This window comes from Garra rufa, chromosome 2 (assembly GCF_049309525.1).
Source record: "Garra rufa chromosome 2, GarRuf1.0, whole genome shotgun sequence".
In the NCBI taxonomy this organism is placed as follows: domain Eukaryota; kingdom Metazoa; phylum Chordata; class Actinopteri; order Cypriniformes; family Cyprinidae; genus Garra; species Garra rufa.
This window is the reverse complement of record NC_133362.1, coordinates 36,231,651-36,248,425: the sequence shown is the minus strand read 5'-3', so window position 1 is coordinate 36,248,425 and position 16,775 is coordinate 36,231,651. Positions and strand designations below refer to the sequence as shown.

The 16,775-nt window shown below is 36.1% G+C and overlaps 1 protein-coding gene across 3 annotated transcripts in view; it reads right to left on the bottom strand.

Moving 5' to 3' along the window:
- ninl (ninein-like) overlaps positions 1–16,775 on the bottom strand; it is a 45,853-nt gene that overhangs the window by 16,814 nt on the left and 12,264 nt on the right. For all 3 annotated transcript variants that reach the window (XM_073834197.1, XM_073834199.1, XM_073834200.1), the window contains exons 5-13: positions 9,080–9,146; positions 8,784–8,974; positions 8,457–8,612; positions 5,515–5,682; positions 5,284–5,420; positions 2,938–3,078; positions 2,650–2,824; positions 763–873; positions 573–662 (exon numbers count right to left, since the gene is read on the bottom strand). In XM_073834197.1, the coding sequence (XP_073690298.1) occupies positions 573–662; positions 763–873; positions 2,650–2,824; positions 2,938–3,078; positions 5,284–5,420; positions 5,515–5,682; positions 8,457–8,612; positions 8,784–8,974; positions 9,080–9,146 (1,236 nt within the window). The remainder of the gene's footprint in view (positions 1–572; positions 663–762; positions 874–2,649; positions 2,825–2,937; positions 3,079–5,283; positions 5,421–5,514; positions 5,683–8,456; positions 8,613–8,783; positions 8,975–9,079; positions 9,147–16,775) is intronic.

Below are 16,775 nucleotides of genomic sequence, written 5' to 3'. Positions count from 1 at the left end.
TAGGATATTAAGTAAAGATCATGTTCCATGAAGATATTTTGTAAATTTCCTACCATAAATTTATCAAAACTTAACTTTTAATTGGTAATATGCATTGCTAAGAACTTCATTTGGACGACTTTAAAGGCAATTTTCTCAGTATTTAGATTTTTTGCACCCTCAGATTCCAGATTTTCAAATAGTTGTATTTCGGCAAAATATTGTCAAAAAAAAAAAAAAAAACTTACCAGTGTATAAAAAATAATGGTTTTGCCTTAAATAAGATGCATAAGCAAAGTTTCTACCTTGTTACTAAGGTGTTCTGTTTTAGTCATTAGCTAGGTGTTTCTAGGGTTTTTTATGAATGGTAAAGTGGTTACTTACAGTCTCAAGTCAAAAGAGCAAAACTAATGGCACACTTGTGCAACACCTCAAAGGTTGCACAACTAAAGCTATCATTTAAAGCACCATGAATTACAGGATAGCCAGCGTAATGGCCAAAGACAGACACTTAAATACAATGGCAGGGCTGACTTCACTATTCACTCCAGACAAAATATCCACCAAACATCAGTACACAGGCATGCTCATACCCTGCATTGCTGCTCGTACTCCTTAAAGATCTCTGAGAAGTGCTCTTCTTGATTCAGCAGTCCTGTGCCATTTGGATCAAGGCCACCATACTGTTCAGTAAAACAAGTATAGATCAATTATTACTGTTCTTAAAGAGTGAACATCATAAAGGATATGATTTACAGCAATTTAACAACATAGAGGCCTCACCTTGTCCTGCAGCAGATGATCTAGATCCTTCTGTAGTTTAGAGATGGTGCTCTCGGATTCAGACAGCTTCCCCTTCAGGACGCTGACCTCCTCCTCCAAACGACTGTTCTCCTGTAACACACAGTTATTTAACCTGACACCACACTGACACGCTCAAAGAAACATACACCTCTAACCATGACAGATCACCTCTTCATTAAGTCATTTCTGTAGCCAAGCGCAAGATCATCATGAAACTTAAGTCAGTGTGATTGCAAGAGAATTAAAGGACTACAGTGTAAATATTCTTTATACAGATACTGTTATGCTTTAATTAAACTATTCCCAACTTGAATATTCAAAGAAGAAAATATAAAACGGAGGGATGTTATATGTACAGTATATGAAGACTCTTTGGCCTTGCACGTTTTTTAACAGCTTTATGAAACAAATACTATAATATGTTTGCTAAACAGAATCAAAGAGAATCTGTTTAAACTATGAATGTTTTTGTTTATTTATTTTTACAAATTTAAAGTGATTTTTTAATATGTGAAATCAATACTCATTTTACTGCAGCAGTGTTGTGTGTGTGTGTTACTACTGTATCTTACATTAAAGTGAGTACAGTAAGTAAAATCAGTGTAATATATGGCCTCAGTTGGTGTATTGTTTAACCCCGTAACTGTCACATTAAGTTTACTTCACCATTTTACAAATAAATCTTAAGGCTCCTAAATAGATTTTATAATTTTTGTGTTACAAATAATGTAGGAAAAGTAATAGATTAATTTATGACAAGAGTGAACCACAAATCTAACAGATTTCCCTGTTGCCCTTTTCCCTATCACGCTTTAGAAATCATAAGGAATTATATATCAGTTGAAAACTATAAGTTAGACATTGCAATAACATGGAAAATATACATCAAAATCTTTAAAAATCTTTTTGTTTATGAATGACAAAAATTTTAGTTTGAATACGGCATTTTCACACCCATGTTCAAAGATGGGAGTGACAGTTGAGGGGTTAAAAAAACAACACTGGAAACAGCAACATTATAAATGACACCAATGTTAAAGAATCACTTATATCAATATTAATAATTGGAATAAACAATTCTTCCATTATGTAACAGTTTATTAATGTAAATGTAAGCTGTTTATTATTGCCAGAACACAAAAAACAATGTGGTACTTTAATACAGAATTAAAAAAACTAAGATAGAATGAGTCTCTGCTTTAAACTAAGTCAAAATTATTCATTTTATATTTACACATTACCAATGAAAAGTTTTGGGTTTTAAAAATAGAGCAAAACAGTAATATTGTGAGATATTTTTACAATTCTCTAAACGATCCCAGCCAAGGAAGAAGGGTCTTATCTAGCAAAAAAAATGTAATTTTCTAAAAAAAAAAAAAAAAAAAAAGTACAATTTATATACTTTTTAACCTCAAATGCTCACTTGATGTATTCCGGTTCAATACGGTTAGGGTATGTCGAAAAACTCCCATCTTATTTTCTCCTCCAACTTCAAAATCATCCTACATTGCTGCAGAAGTACCGACCCAGTGTTTACAAAGTGAACGTGCAAGGAGGGTCAAACACCCTTTACAAAAAAAGGTAAAACAGCAATGTAGGATGATTTTGAGCCCTTTGAAGCTTCATTTAAACTGCATTTTGGAAGTTTTTGGAACTCATGGGCACCATTAAAGTCAACTATATGGAGAACATTCCTGATTTTTTTTTCCTTAAAAAAAATTTCTTTACGACTGCAGAAAAAAAAGACATGAAAATCTTGGATGACAAGGGGGAGAGTAAATTATCTGTATATTTTTGTTCTGGAAGTGAACTTCTCCTTTAAGTACAAAGCTATTTAACAATAATAATAATAATGTCTGTGGTTACCTTAGCAGCAGTGCAAATGTCCTCCTGAAGGCTGACATCCTGAGCCCTGAGCAGTTCAAGCTCATCCTGGAGTCTCTTCCGCTCCTCTTCCACCCGCTCTAGAAGCACCTCACTCTCATATTCAGATTCGCTCCTCAGTGCCGTAAGTTTATCCCGGAAATCCTGCTCCAGACCTCTGCGTCACAAAAAAGACAAAAAAAACCCCAAAAGATCAGTGAAACTGTAGAGCACTTGCAAGCCTCTTCAATCAAATGTGATTACATACGGACTAGAGGTGAGAAGACTTACTTGATTTTTGACTCATTTAGAGACTCCATGGTGGCATGATGATCATCCACCTCTCTGACCAGCTGCAGGTTGCGGCGGTCAGCCAGTTCCAGGTCCGCCTTTGCTTTGTCCCTCTCCTGACAGGCCTGATCTGCCACGACTCTATAGAGTTGGAACACAAAACATGCATGAGCATGAGACACAGCATGAGAATCTCGTTTATTCTGCCAAGACATTTGGAGAACAAAATAAAGCCAATGTGCAGTTGTGTCTGGATACAGTAACATTGCATGTCCTGCAGGTGGAGACAAAAACCAAACAGCGCAGAAACTCAGGTGAAGAGAGCGAGAAAAACAATTATGACTTGAAAGATTTGTGCACTGGGACAATATTGTCACCACAATTTATGCTTATTTTAAAACACATAAAATGTTAAAATATTAATGCATCTTCTTCTAACCAAATGTGCATTTAGTTGATCTAAAGTACAGCAAAAACAGTACAATGAAATATTTGTATTATTATTTTAAAATGCTTTCTATTTGAATGTTTTAAAATGTAATTTATTCTTGTGATTTCAAAGCTGAATTTTTAGCATCATTACTCCAGTCACATGATCCTTCAGAAATCATTCTAATATTCTGATTTGCTGCTCAGAAAAATTATAATTATGTTGAAAACAGCTGAGTAGAATTTGTTCAGGTTTCTTTGATGAACAAAGTTCAGAAGATCAGCATTTATCTGAAATAGAAATCTTTTGTTAACATTACAAATGTCTTTATCATCACTTTTGATCAATTTAAAGCATCCTTGAAAAAAATAAAAGTATTCATTTTAATCATTTCTTTCCAAAAAAATATATGTATACTGACTCCATGCTTTTGAATGGTTTTTATTTCAGATAAATGCTGATCTTTGGACACTTCAAAGAATCCTGAAATAAAATGTACTCAACTGTTTTAAATATTGATAACACTAACAATACTACACTTTTCTTGAACAGCAAATCAGCATATTAGAATGATTTCTGAAGGATCATGTGACACTGAAGACCAAAGTAATGATGCTGAAAATTTAGCTTTGATCACAGGAATAAATTACATTTTAAAATATTTTCAAATAGAAAGCAGTTATTTTAAATAGTAAAAATATTTCACAATTTTACTGTTTTTACTTTAATTTGGATTAAATAAATGCAGGCTTGGTGAGCAGAGGAGACTTGCCATAAAATCTTATGGTTCAAAAACTTTTGACTGACTTGCATTTATTCATTAAAAACAACAAAAGTGTTACATTTTGAAATATTACATTTTTACAAATGTGTCACATGATTTTTCAGAAATCATTCTAATATGCTGATTTGCATAATATTTTTTGTGGAAACTGAGAAAATTCTATTCAAGTGGTTGTGGTCAGTTAAAAAATACTTTTTACTCAGCAAAGAGAAATTCATTTGATAAAATTTCACAGTAAAGACATTTATAATGTTACTTTATGATTACCATTTCAAATAAATGGCTTCAAATAAACTGAAATTTCTTTTGAGCCGCAAAAAAACATATTAGAATGATTTCTGAAGGATCATGTGACACTAGAGTAATGATGCTTAAAATTCAGGTTTGATCACAGGAGTAATTTTTAAAATATATTCAAGTAGAAAGCAGTTATTTTAAATGGTAAAAATATTTCAAAATGTTACTGTTTTTGTTGTACTTTGGATCAAATAAATGCAGGCTTGGTGAGCAGAAGAGACAAAAAAAAAAAAAGTTACTGTTCAAATATTTTTGACTGACTTGCATTTATTCATTAAAAGCAACAAAAACAGTTACATTTTGAAATATTAGATTTGAAATGCTTTTTTTTTACTTTATCAAATGTGATTTATTCTTGTGATGCAAAGTTGAATTTTCAGCACAGTTGTGTCACATGAGCCTTCAGAAATCATTCTAATATGCTGATTTGCATAATATTTTTGTGGAAACTGAGAAACACTACTATTCAAGTAAGTGGTAAGTAAAAAAAATTAAATACTTTTTATTCATCAAGGATAATTGACGAGGATTAAATTGATAAAATGTCCAAGTAAAGACATTTATAATGTTACTTCATGATTACCATTTCAAATAAATGGTTTCAGATAAACTGATTTTTTTTAGAGCAGCAAATCAGCATATTATAATGATTTCTGAAAGATCATGTGACACTTAAGACTGGAGCAATAATGCTGAATATTCAGCTTTGCATCACATGAATAAATTACATTTTAAAATATATTAAAAAAGAAAGTTATTTTAAATTGTAATAATATTTCACAATATTACTGGATGTTTTGTGAATAAATACAGATCTGATGTGAATAAGACTCACTGTAAGTAGTTGATCTCATTCTTGTAGGAGACCAGAGCAGCCTGATGAATGCCATTCCCACTGACCAGCAACTCATTGTCCAGAGCCAGAGTGAGTTCAGCCAGACACAGACGCTCCTCCAGAGAGAAGTCCAGAGTCTGTAACCAGGTCCAGAATAAATTAATGTTAAATACAGCAGATTGCAGTTTGTCAGTGTTTAATTAATGCAACTAACATCTAGTCATTTATTACCTGTAGAATATCCCTGCTGTTGTGGATACCCTCCTCTGTCCAGAGGGCGATGACTTTCTCTGGGCTTGTGCATCCCAATCCATCATCCAGCCGGGTCAGCAGCCTCTGACCCACCGTAGCCGACAGTAAAGAAGGGGAGGTGGAACGCACCACACGCTCCTCAAGGGCCTGAGAGAGCAGAGGGAACGACATGAGGTGAAAAAAATAGACAAAACGATCCACCAAGTTCAATATCCTACTGCGAGGAAAAATGCTGAAAGGGAGAAAACTGAGCTCTCACAGTCCTACCACGCAATGCACAATGCTGTCCTTGACATGCCACAGCTAGCCTCTCAATCTCAAACTAAATTATTGCACTGACCACCAATAAACGTCCTTCTGGTGTCGTAACCCTTAAGCTGGCTTAGCCTCATTTTTTAGCTCCGGCGACTGCCAAATATTCATGCAACTAGGCATTTGTTATCAAACACTGAAGCTTTTTTTCTCTTTAAATGAAGCCTGAGTTTGAGTTCAGATACTGTTTTAATTATTTTGGCTGGTTGTGCTCTCAGTAAAATCACCTCAGAAATGTCATCACTAAACGACTCCAAACTGTCTTTACAGTCCCATGTAAAAACATTACATGTAGGTATGAGGCCTGTTGTGCAGTACATCTCCTCAGCATTGATTTCAAGCTTGGCCACTACACAGGAATACATTGTTTGCGCGATCCTAGGAACAAGGGAGCAAAAAGGAGGCTCCACCTTCCCAATTAAGTTAATTGGTTCCAGCCACTGCAGCCCTCAGTAACTTGGCTTGATGTTGGAGATCTGAAATGAATCCTGTTTGACAGGCAATCATTTAACTGCCTCCTGTGTCTGTCTGCTGAGAAAAGTCATGAAAACATTGGGAGAGACTTTGGTTGTTCATTCTTTCGGCAATTTTCTCTTTTATAATCAGCAGGTGAGAGAAAAACTGGAATATGAACCTGCATGCATGAAAAATTAAACATTTCATGCAAAACAACATACGTGACCCTGGACCACAAAACCAGTTAGTTTTTGAAATCTGAAAGCTGAAACAAGATTTCCATTGATGTATGGTTTGTTATGACAGAACACTATTTGGCCGAGATACAACTATTTGAAAATCTTGAATCTGAGGTTGCAAAAAATCTAAATATTGAGAAATGTTTTTTAATGCTTAGCAATGCATATTGCTAATAAGAAATTAATTTTTGATGTATTTACAGTAGAAAATTTACAAAATATATTCATGCAACATGATCTTTACTTAATATCCTAATGATTTTTGGCATAAAAGAAAAAAATATATAAAAATGTATTTTGACCCATTGACCCAAACTCATGTACATACATTAGCATTTTTTATTTTTTTTTTGCCATATTGTCTATATATGTACACAAAATGGTTTGGAATAACTCAGAATTTTTTTAAAGATTTTTAAATCTCAGAATGTTTTTAAAGAAGTATGTTTTCCAAGAGTGCATTTATACAATCAAAAATTCTCTAATATTAATATCATTTAAAAAATAACTGTTTTCTATTTAAATATATATATTTTTAAATGTAATCTATTTCTGTGATGCAAAGCTGAATTTTTTAGCAGCCATACGCCAGTCTTTAGTGTCACATGATCCTCGAACAAGCTTTTTTATACTCTAGACAAATTTCTTATTATCGATGATTAAAACAATTGTGTTGCTTAATATTTTAGTACATTGATAATTAAAACCATTATTAATAATTGAGCACCATTAATAATTAAGCGTCAAATCAGCATATTAAAATGATTTCTGAAGGATCATGTGACGCTGAAGACTGGAGTAATGATTCTGAAAATTCAGCTTTGCATTACAGGAACAATTTACATTTTAAAATATATTTAAATAGAAAGCAGTTATTTTTAATTTGTAATAATATTTCACAATATGACTGGACATTTAGTGACAGATTTTGTGAATAAATACAGATGTGATGTGAATAAGACTTACTGTAAGTAGTTTATCTCATTCTTATAGCAGCCCAATGTAATTTTATTATATAAAAATAGTAGTTTTAAATTGTAATAATATTTAACAATATTAGTGTTTTACTGTATTTTTGATCAAATGAATGCAGCCTTAGTAAACAAACTTCTTTTAAAACATGAAAAAACCTTAATTATTGCAAAATGTCAATTATTAGATATTTCTCCTATTTGATTTATTACATGGCACCTTATTTTAATACTATTCTACTATTCTTATTTGTTATTGTAATTTTGTATTGTCATTTTATGTAAACAATAAATATGCCAATACATTTGGCAAATACAAGTACTTTGAAATTTAAACTGAATTGTGACCACAAAAACAGTCATAAAAGGTTTTTTTTTTCAACTAAGATTTATACATAATCTGGAAAAAAAGCTTTCCACTGATGTATGGTTTGTTAGGATAAGACAGTATTTGGTCAAGATACAAATATTTCAAAATCTGAAACCTAAGGGTGCAAAAAAAATCTAAATATTGAGAAAATCTCCTTTAAAGTTGTCCAAATGAAGTTTTTAGCAATGCATATTACTAATCAAAAATTAAGTTTTGATATATTTACAGTAGGAAATGTACAAAATGATCTTTACTTAAAAGAAATAAAAAGAAAAACAGATAGTTTTGACCCATTCAATGTATTTTTGGCTATTGCTAAAAAATATACCTGTGCTACTTAAGACTGGTTTTGTGGTCCAAGGTCACAATTGTCAAAAATTGTAATTAAGCAAGTAACAATCACAAATAACTGCTTCTTTCACGCATTCTCTTAATTCACAGAGAAACCATGCAGGCACACTCTTGCATACTGGTGTCAGCATTTGCTCCAGATTGTTTGGCAAATCTATGCTTATTTCTGGCTACATTCTGCTTTCCACTGCAACATCACCATGACCTTGAGTTGATCCTGACCTTTGAGATGGAGCGCTGTGGTTTGGGCCGTGCAGGGGTGGAGGTAGAGATGGGTGTAGCGTGATGGTGTTGTGTGAACAGTCCGCTCTGGAACTCGCTCAGACTGACTCTCCCATCCTGATCCTTGTCTAGTTTCCTGAAGAGAGCATCTAACTCCTTTGCATAAACAAAAAACAAGGATAACAGTGTTTTATGCACTGAATGGTGAAGGAAAGTCACTATAAACTCTGTAAAGAGTAAATAGTAGCAAAAAAGCAGCACGGAATGTCCTAACTCAGTTAATATGATTACTAATCCTTCTCCGTACAGAATGTTACATGACTGTACCTCAGACTGTAAGTCCTTGAGACCGATGCGGTCACAGACGAGAGACAGCTCCTCGCGGTTTAGTGATCCTCCAGCTCCGACCCCCAGCTCCTGCCATACTGCCTTTACCTGGCCATCTGTCACTTCCTGCTGAGGGTCAGATGAGCGCTGAGGACTTCCTGTGCCATCTTGATTCCAGAGCTTCAACTGGCCTTGAATATATTTAAATCAGAAGGAATTAGAGCTATGTGCTGATTTTTTATATAAACATGCGTGACTAATTTAAAATGTTCACAATATAGTAGTATCTAACATACCTTGTGCCACAAAATAGTGGTGTGTGGACTCCTTGTTGCTTCCTGTGTCCTCATCTGATTTGAGACTCTGTAAACAGTGCATTGACAGTGCTTAACTACTATATATATATATATATATATATATATATATATATATATTCTGCCCACCAGGGTCAGAAATTAACTTTTCTATTAATAATTGATTTCCAGGGGCATTTTTTATACATTTGTAAGGGCAATTTTTTAATCACCTTATTTTTATAAAATCCATTTGTTGTCTTTAATGTTAAACACATTTACTCAATTACTTATCAATATTTTAAACTGTTGTCAATAACAATAGACAACTGTGTCTAAATTATACATGTAAAAAAACAACTGATAGAGCTGCAATATTAAGACAAAAATCATTATTGTAAATGATTGTTCTTTAAATTGTAATAATGATTATTAATATCAATATAAAACAATATAACATAAAACAAAATTTTTGTTTCGGTTTGGGCACGTCACGTTATGGTTTCACAGACATGTTGGTCCATGACTTTAGCCAAGTCTAGCACAAGTTATGCAAAAACTCCCATTATAATCACTAAAGCTATGAAATTAATCTTTAATTTACATCATTGTGTCGTTTATAATGAGGGAATTCGCGAGCATACGCACTCAACAGATCCAGCTTTTTTTTTTAGCACTGACTAATCTAAGCACCTCTGATTGGTTCATTTTCAGCGCTGAACAGAAATGCGTTTAATTGGTTAAAAGGCTCAGCTGTGCAAAAAACAGCAGTGTGAGTGAATCTAAATGTACTCTAAATGTAATTCTGTAAATTGACTTTTTGGGATCTAGCTAAGTCATAAATGGTTATTTTACATTTTTGATCCATTTTTATGTAAAAATGTTTGACACATTTTGGCAACGTAGTAGGTCTTCCAGGGGATTCATACTTACCCATCAGGCACAGGGCGTCAGATTGATGTTGGACCCCAATGTAGAACACGCATTGGGTTTTGGTTGAAAACGAAAATCGAGTTGATGTCAGAATTTCAACATTCAATGACGGACAGACGTTGCGTTTTGGTTGAAAGCAAAATTCGAGTTGATGTCAGAATACAATGTCAGATTGATGTCAACCGCCAGTCCGGGCAGACAATGTGTTTTGGATTAAAACAAGCATCTAACTGATGTCAGAATCCTACGTCAGATATACGTCAACCTCCAACAGACAGACGTTGCGTTTTGGTTGAAACCAAAAATCAGGTTGATGTCAGATTCCAATGCTGGACAGACATTGCATTTTGGTCTCCATACCTCATAACTAAATGTCAGTATTTGATGTCAATATGACGTTGGATTTTGGTTAGTTAATGCCAAAACCTAAAAGTAACAAAAGATCAACGTCTAGTGAGGTTTTGGTTGAAAATGAAAACCGGGTTGTCGTCAGAATCCAACGTTAGATTGACGGCAACCTCCAACGATGGACAGACGTTGGGTTTTGGTTGAAAACGAAAACCGGGTTGACGTCAGAATCCAATGTTAGATTGACGGCAACCTCCAACGATGGACAGACGTTGGGTTTTGGTTGAAAACGAAAACCGGGTTGACGTCAGAATCCAATGTTAGATTGACGGCAACCTCCTACGCCGGACAGACGTTGAGTTTTGGTTGAAAACAAAAACCAGGTTGACATTAGAATCCAACGTCAGATTGACTTCAACCTCCAACGCCGGACAGACGTTGGGTTTTGGTTGAAAACTAAAACCGGATTGACGTCAGAATCCAATGTTAGATTGACGGCAACCTCCAAAGATGGACAGACGTTGGGTTTTGGTTGAAAACTAAAACCGGGTTGTCGTCAGAATCCAACGTTAGATTGACGGCAATCTCCAACGATGGACAGACGTTGGGTTTTGGTTGAAAACGAAAACCAGGTTGACGTCAGAATCCAATGTTAGATTGACGGCAACCTCCAAAGATGGACAGACGTTGGGTTTTGGTTGAAAACTAAAACCGGGTTGTCGTCAGAATCCAACGTTAGATTGACGGCAACCTCCAACGATGGACAGACGTTGGGTTTTGGTTGAAAACGAAAACCGGATTGACGTCAGAATCCAATGTTAGATTGACGGCAACCTCCAAAGATGGACAGACGTTGGGTTTTGGTTGAAAACTAAAACCGGGTTGTCGTCAGAATCCAACGTTAGATTGACGGCAACCTCCAACGATGGACAGACGTTGGGTTTTGGTTGAAAACTAAAACCGGGTTGTCGTCAGAATCCAACGTTAGATTGACGGCAATCTCCAACGATGGACAGACGTTGGGTTTTGGTTGAAAACGAAAACCAGGTTGACGTCAGAATCCAATGTTAGATTAACGGCAACCTCCAAAGATGGACAGACGTTGGGTTTTGGCTGAAAACTAAAACCGGATTGACGTCAGAATCCAATGTTAGATTGACGGCAACCTCCTACGCCGGACAGACGTTGAGTTTTGGTTGAAAACAAAAACCAGGTTGACATTAGAATCCAACGTCAGATTGACTTCAACCTCCAACGCCGGACAGACGTTGGGTTTTGGTTGAAAACGAAAACCGGATTGACGTCAGAATCCAATGTTAGATTGACGGCAACCTCCAAAGATGGACAGACGTTGGGTTTTGGTTGAAAACTAAAACCGGATTGACGTCAGAATCCAATGTTAGATTGACGGCAACCTCCAACGATGGACAGACGTTGGGTTTTGGTTGAAAACGAAAACCGGATTGACGTCAGAATCCAATGATAGATTGACGGCAACCTCCAATGCCGGACAGACGTTGGGTTTTGGTTGAAAACGAAAACCGGGTTGACGTCAGAATCCAATGTTAGATTGACGGCAACCTCCAACAATGGACAGAAGTTGGGTTTTGGTTGAAAACGAAAACCGAGTTGACGTCAGAATCCAACGTCAGATTGATGGCAACCTCCAACGATGGACAGACGTTGGGTTTTGGTTGAAAACGAAAACCGGATTGACGTCAGAATCCAATGTTAGATTGACGGCAACCTCCAACGCCGGACAGCCGTTGGGTTTTGGTTGAAAACGAAAACCGGATTGACGTCAGAATCCAATGTTAGATTGACGGCAACCTCCAAAGATGGACAGACGTTGGGTTTTGGTTGAAAACTAAAACCGGATTGACGTCAGAATCCAATGTTAGATTGACGGCAACCTCCAAAGATGGACAGACGTTGGGTTTTGGTTGAAAACTAAAACCGGGTTGTCGTCAGAATCCAACGTTAGATTGACGGCAACCTCCAACGATGGACAGACGTTGGGTTTTGGTTGAAAACTAAAACCGGGTTGTCGTCAGAATCCAACGTTAGATTGACGGCAATCTCCAACGATGGACAGACGTTGGGTTTTGGTTGAAAACGAAAACCAGGTTGACGTCAGAATCCAATGTTAGATTAACGGCAACCTCCAAAGATGGACAGACGTTGGGTTTTGGCTGAAAACTAAAACCGGATTGACGTCAGAATCCAATGTTAGATTGACGGCAACCTCCTACGCCGGACAGACGTTGAGTTTTGGTTGAAAACAAAAACCAGGTTGACATTAGAATCCAACGTCAGATTGACTTCAACCTCCAACGCCGGACAGACGTTGGGTTTTGGTTGAAAACGAAAACCGGATTGACGTCAGAATCCAATGTTAGATTGACGGCAACCTCCAAAGATGGACAGACGTTGGGTTTTGGTTGAAAACTAAAACCGGATTGACGTCAGAATCCAATGTTAGATTGACGGCAACCTCCAACGATGGACAGACGTTGGGTTTTGGTTGAAAACGAAAACCGGATTGACGTCAGAATCCAATGATAGATTGACGGCAACCTCCAATGCCGGACAGACGTTGGGTTTTGGTTGAAAACGAAAACCGGGTTGACGTCAGAATCCAATGTTAGATTGACGGCAACCTCCAACAATGGACAGAAGTTGGGTTTTGGTTGAAAACGAAAACCGAGTTGACGTCAGAATCCAACGTCAGATTGATGGCAACCTCCAACGATGGACAGACGTTGGGTTTTGGTTGAAAACGAAAACCGGATTGACGTCAGAATCCAATGTTAGATTGACGGCAACCTCCAACGCCGGACAGCCGTTGGGTTTTGGTTGAAAACGAAAACCGGATTGACGTCAGAATCCAATGTTAGATTGACGGCAACCTCCAAAGATGGACAGACGTTGGGTTTTGGTTGAAAACTAAAACCGGATTGACGTCAGAATCCAATGTTAGATTGACGGCAACCTCCAACGATGGACAGACGTTGGGTTTTGGTTGAAAACGAAAACCGGATTGACGTCAGAATCCAATGATAGATTGACGGCAACCTCCAATGCCGGACAGACGTTGGGTTTTGGTTGAAAACGAAAACCGGGTTGACGTCAGAATCCAATGTTAGATTGACGGCAACCTCCAACGATGGACAGAAGTTGGGTTTTGGTTGAAAACGAAAACCGAGTTGACGTCAGAATCCAACGTCAGATTGATGGCAACCTCCAACGATGGACAGACGTTGGGTTTTGGTTGAAAACGAAAACCGGATTGACGTCAGAATCCAATGTTAGATTGACGGCAACCTCCAACGCCGGACAGCCGTTGGGTTTTGGTTGAAAACGAAAACCGGATTGACGTCAGAATCCAATGTTAGATTGACGGCAGCCTCCAACGATGGACAGACGTTGGGTTTTGGTTGAAAACGAAAACCGGGTTGACGTCATAATCCAATGTTAGATTCACGGCAACCTCCAACGATGGACAAACGTTGGGTTTTGGTTAAAAACGAAAACCAGATTGACGTCAGATTGAAAATGAGATGAAAATCAGGTTGATGCTAGAATCCACTGTCAGATTGACTCAGACAGATATTTTGGTCACCATACCTTATGACTAAATGTCAGTATTTAGTCATATCAACGTCAACGTCTACTGAAGTTAGAATTTGACATTGTGCGGATGTGAATTTTGATTACCTGATGTCGCAAGCGAAATTAAACCATTATTAATGTCTAATGACGTTGTGTGCCTGCTGTGTATTGTGCACAGTATACACACTATATACTGTCATAATTAAAGAAGCAACAAAACGAGTTTAACATTAATATCTTGAATTAATGTTCTGACTCTTGACTGAAGTGAGTGAGAAGATAGAGACTAGTATACATACTAGCTAGTATGGTTCAGAGATCACAAGGAACACAGTACAATCATCATAAGGCATTCCATCCCAGCAGTGATTACTTCTGCAACGCTGGAAAGGAATAACTGGCAGATACAAGCTCAAGACTAATGCTGCTCATCACATCAATATAGAAACACTGCATCATGCTAAACAGCTTAAACCTTGCTCATATAACGCCAGCTAAATCTCTCTGTAATGATGTAAAAGAGCTTACGTAAGAAACGTTTTGGAGTGGGACAGAGTTATCCAACAGTTACAACACAGAGTGCTTTAAAATTGACTGACACCATTAACACAAATGCAGTAAAAATGTAGTACTAAAAGTAATTGTAAAGGTGTTTGCTAACTGGATACTGCACACTGAATATTGCCTACTATTGTTTTAATGAACTAGTGAATCTGTAGGTATTATGTAACAAACATTTGTTTAGTTTGCTACATCGAAAGCTGACTTCATTACAATTTTAGCATGTGGTATCCAGTTATAATCAGCTATTTTTGTCTTTTTTTACAAATTTCAAGTCAAGATTGATGTTCCCCCTCACATTGGAAATATCATAATTCACATGACATGATGTACATGACTTCATTTGTGTGCCAGTGCCATCTAGTGGTGTACTCCAGTTTGATTCATCCTCATTGACCTGTAAGATTTCTGTGGTATGATCAATGTATGGCAATGATCAAATGCAGTAGACAAAATAGAACAGGAGCCACTGATCGAAACGGTACACAGCTCAGCCTCCAGCAACAAAAGAACAAACCCAGCTGAATATGGGACAAGCCACAATCAATTACCATCAGCATTAAAATTTAAACAACATTACATAACTGTTCACAAACAGCTTTCCAAGTCAGCAGAATGTCTTGTATCTGTCTCTCTCAGACAAACAGGGCAGATTTAGTCAGAGAAAAAAGCCACTTCATTGATCATTTCTGCTGGGAAAATTAAGTGAGGACATTGTTCATCCCTGACAAGAAAAGCATGGAGATATGGTCTTTCAGGAAAGGCTACTCTCTAAATTGGATGCAAAAAATCTCCCAAACAATTAAAAGATATTAGAGACTTGATCACAATTCATTAAGAATGTTCCTCAGCTTCTGCTTGATGAAACGTGTTGTATTTTAGTGTATGACGTTCCCAAAACTAAATAATTTATATTGCATGACAAGGTTTGTGTGCAATATTTATGACAGCTGGTTGAATTATTTACATAAACAAGCAGTGGTGTTGCTCACATGAATGTTGTAAAAGACTATATGGACTGGAGTCTGTGCTGAGGCCTGTGAATCTGCACAGATACTGTCCATTCTATCCATAGTTTGTTTCTTCATTTGACATATTTACAGTCTGTACACTGTATTGATACAGTATTTCTGATAAAACATTCTGGTTAGCGGTAAATTCATGTGGAAAGCAGTTTGCAACCCATTTTACTAGCATAATCTGATATATTTTTAGAGAAATCTGGGATTTTATAAAAAAAAAAGGTTATGAAACTATTGTGTATATAACAAATTATTACATTTAAATAAAAAAAAAAAGAGTATTTGGAATAACATATGAAATACCTCATGGCCAGGAACATGCATTTAAAAAGTAAATAGTCAATTGGTGTTGCTAGAGCAATTCTTTGCTGTTTAGGACAGAAATGACTGGATTTTCAATTACAAACATCCTTCAATCATACTATTTGTAATATTTTTAATATTATTACTATTTATAATTTCAGTTTTCATTCGATTTTTACTTTAAGTTTTAGTCAATTTGTTATGTGCTTGTCATTTTTATTCATTTTAGTTTTTCTGTTGAGCAATAATTTATTTTTATTGTAGTAACTTGAGTACTTCAATTTAAACCTTTTTTATTTCAGTTCAATTTGTTTTTGATTTGTTTGTTTTTTTTACTTTTTTTTATCCAGTATTTCACAATGAGGACAACTGAGAGACTCATGTGCAACTATTACAGAAGGTTCAAATGCTCACTGATGCTTCAGAAGCAAACGCAATGCATTAAGAGCCAGGGGGTGAAAACTTTTTGAATTTATAGATCAGAGTAAATTTAACTTATTTTGTCTTCTGGGAAACATGTATCTATCTTATGTAGCTTCTGAAGGGCAGTACTTAATAAAAAAAATATTAGATTTAGACAAAATAAGAAAAATATACACATCTTTGTTCTGTTCAAAAGTTTTCACCCCCAGCTCTTAATGCGTAGTTTTTTCTTCTGGAGCATCAGTGAGTGTTTGAACCTTCTGTAATAGTTGCAGTCCCTCAGTTGTCCTCAGTGTGAAAAGATGGAATTCAAAATCATGCAGTCATTGTTGGAAAGAGTTCAAATACAAAAAAAGCTGCAAAAACCAAAGAATTTGTGGGACCTGAATGATTTTCAGAAGAACAGGAGGCAGTTTAACTGTTCAGGACAAACAAGAGACTCATGAGCATGAGACTCTACTAAACAATAAAAAACACACACAGTATTAAAAATCATG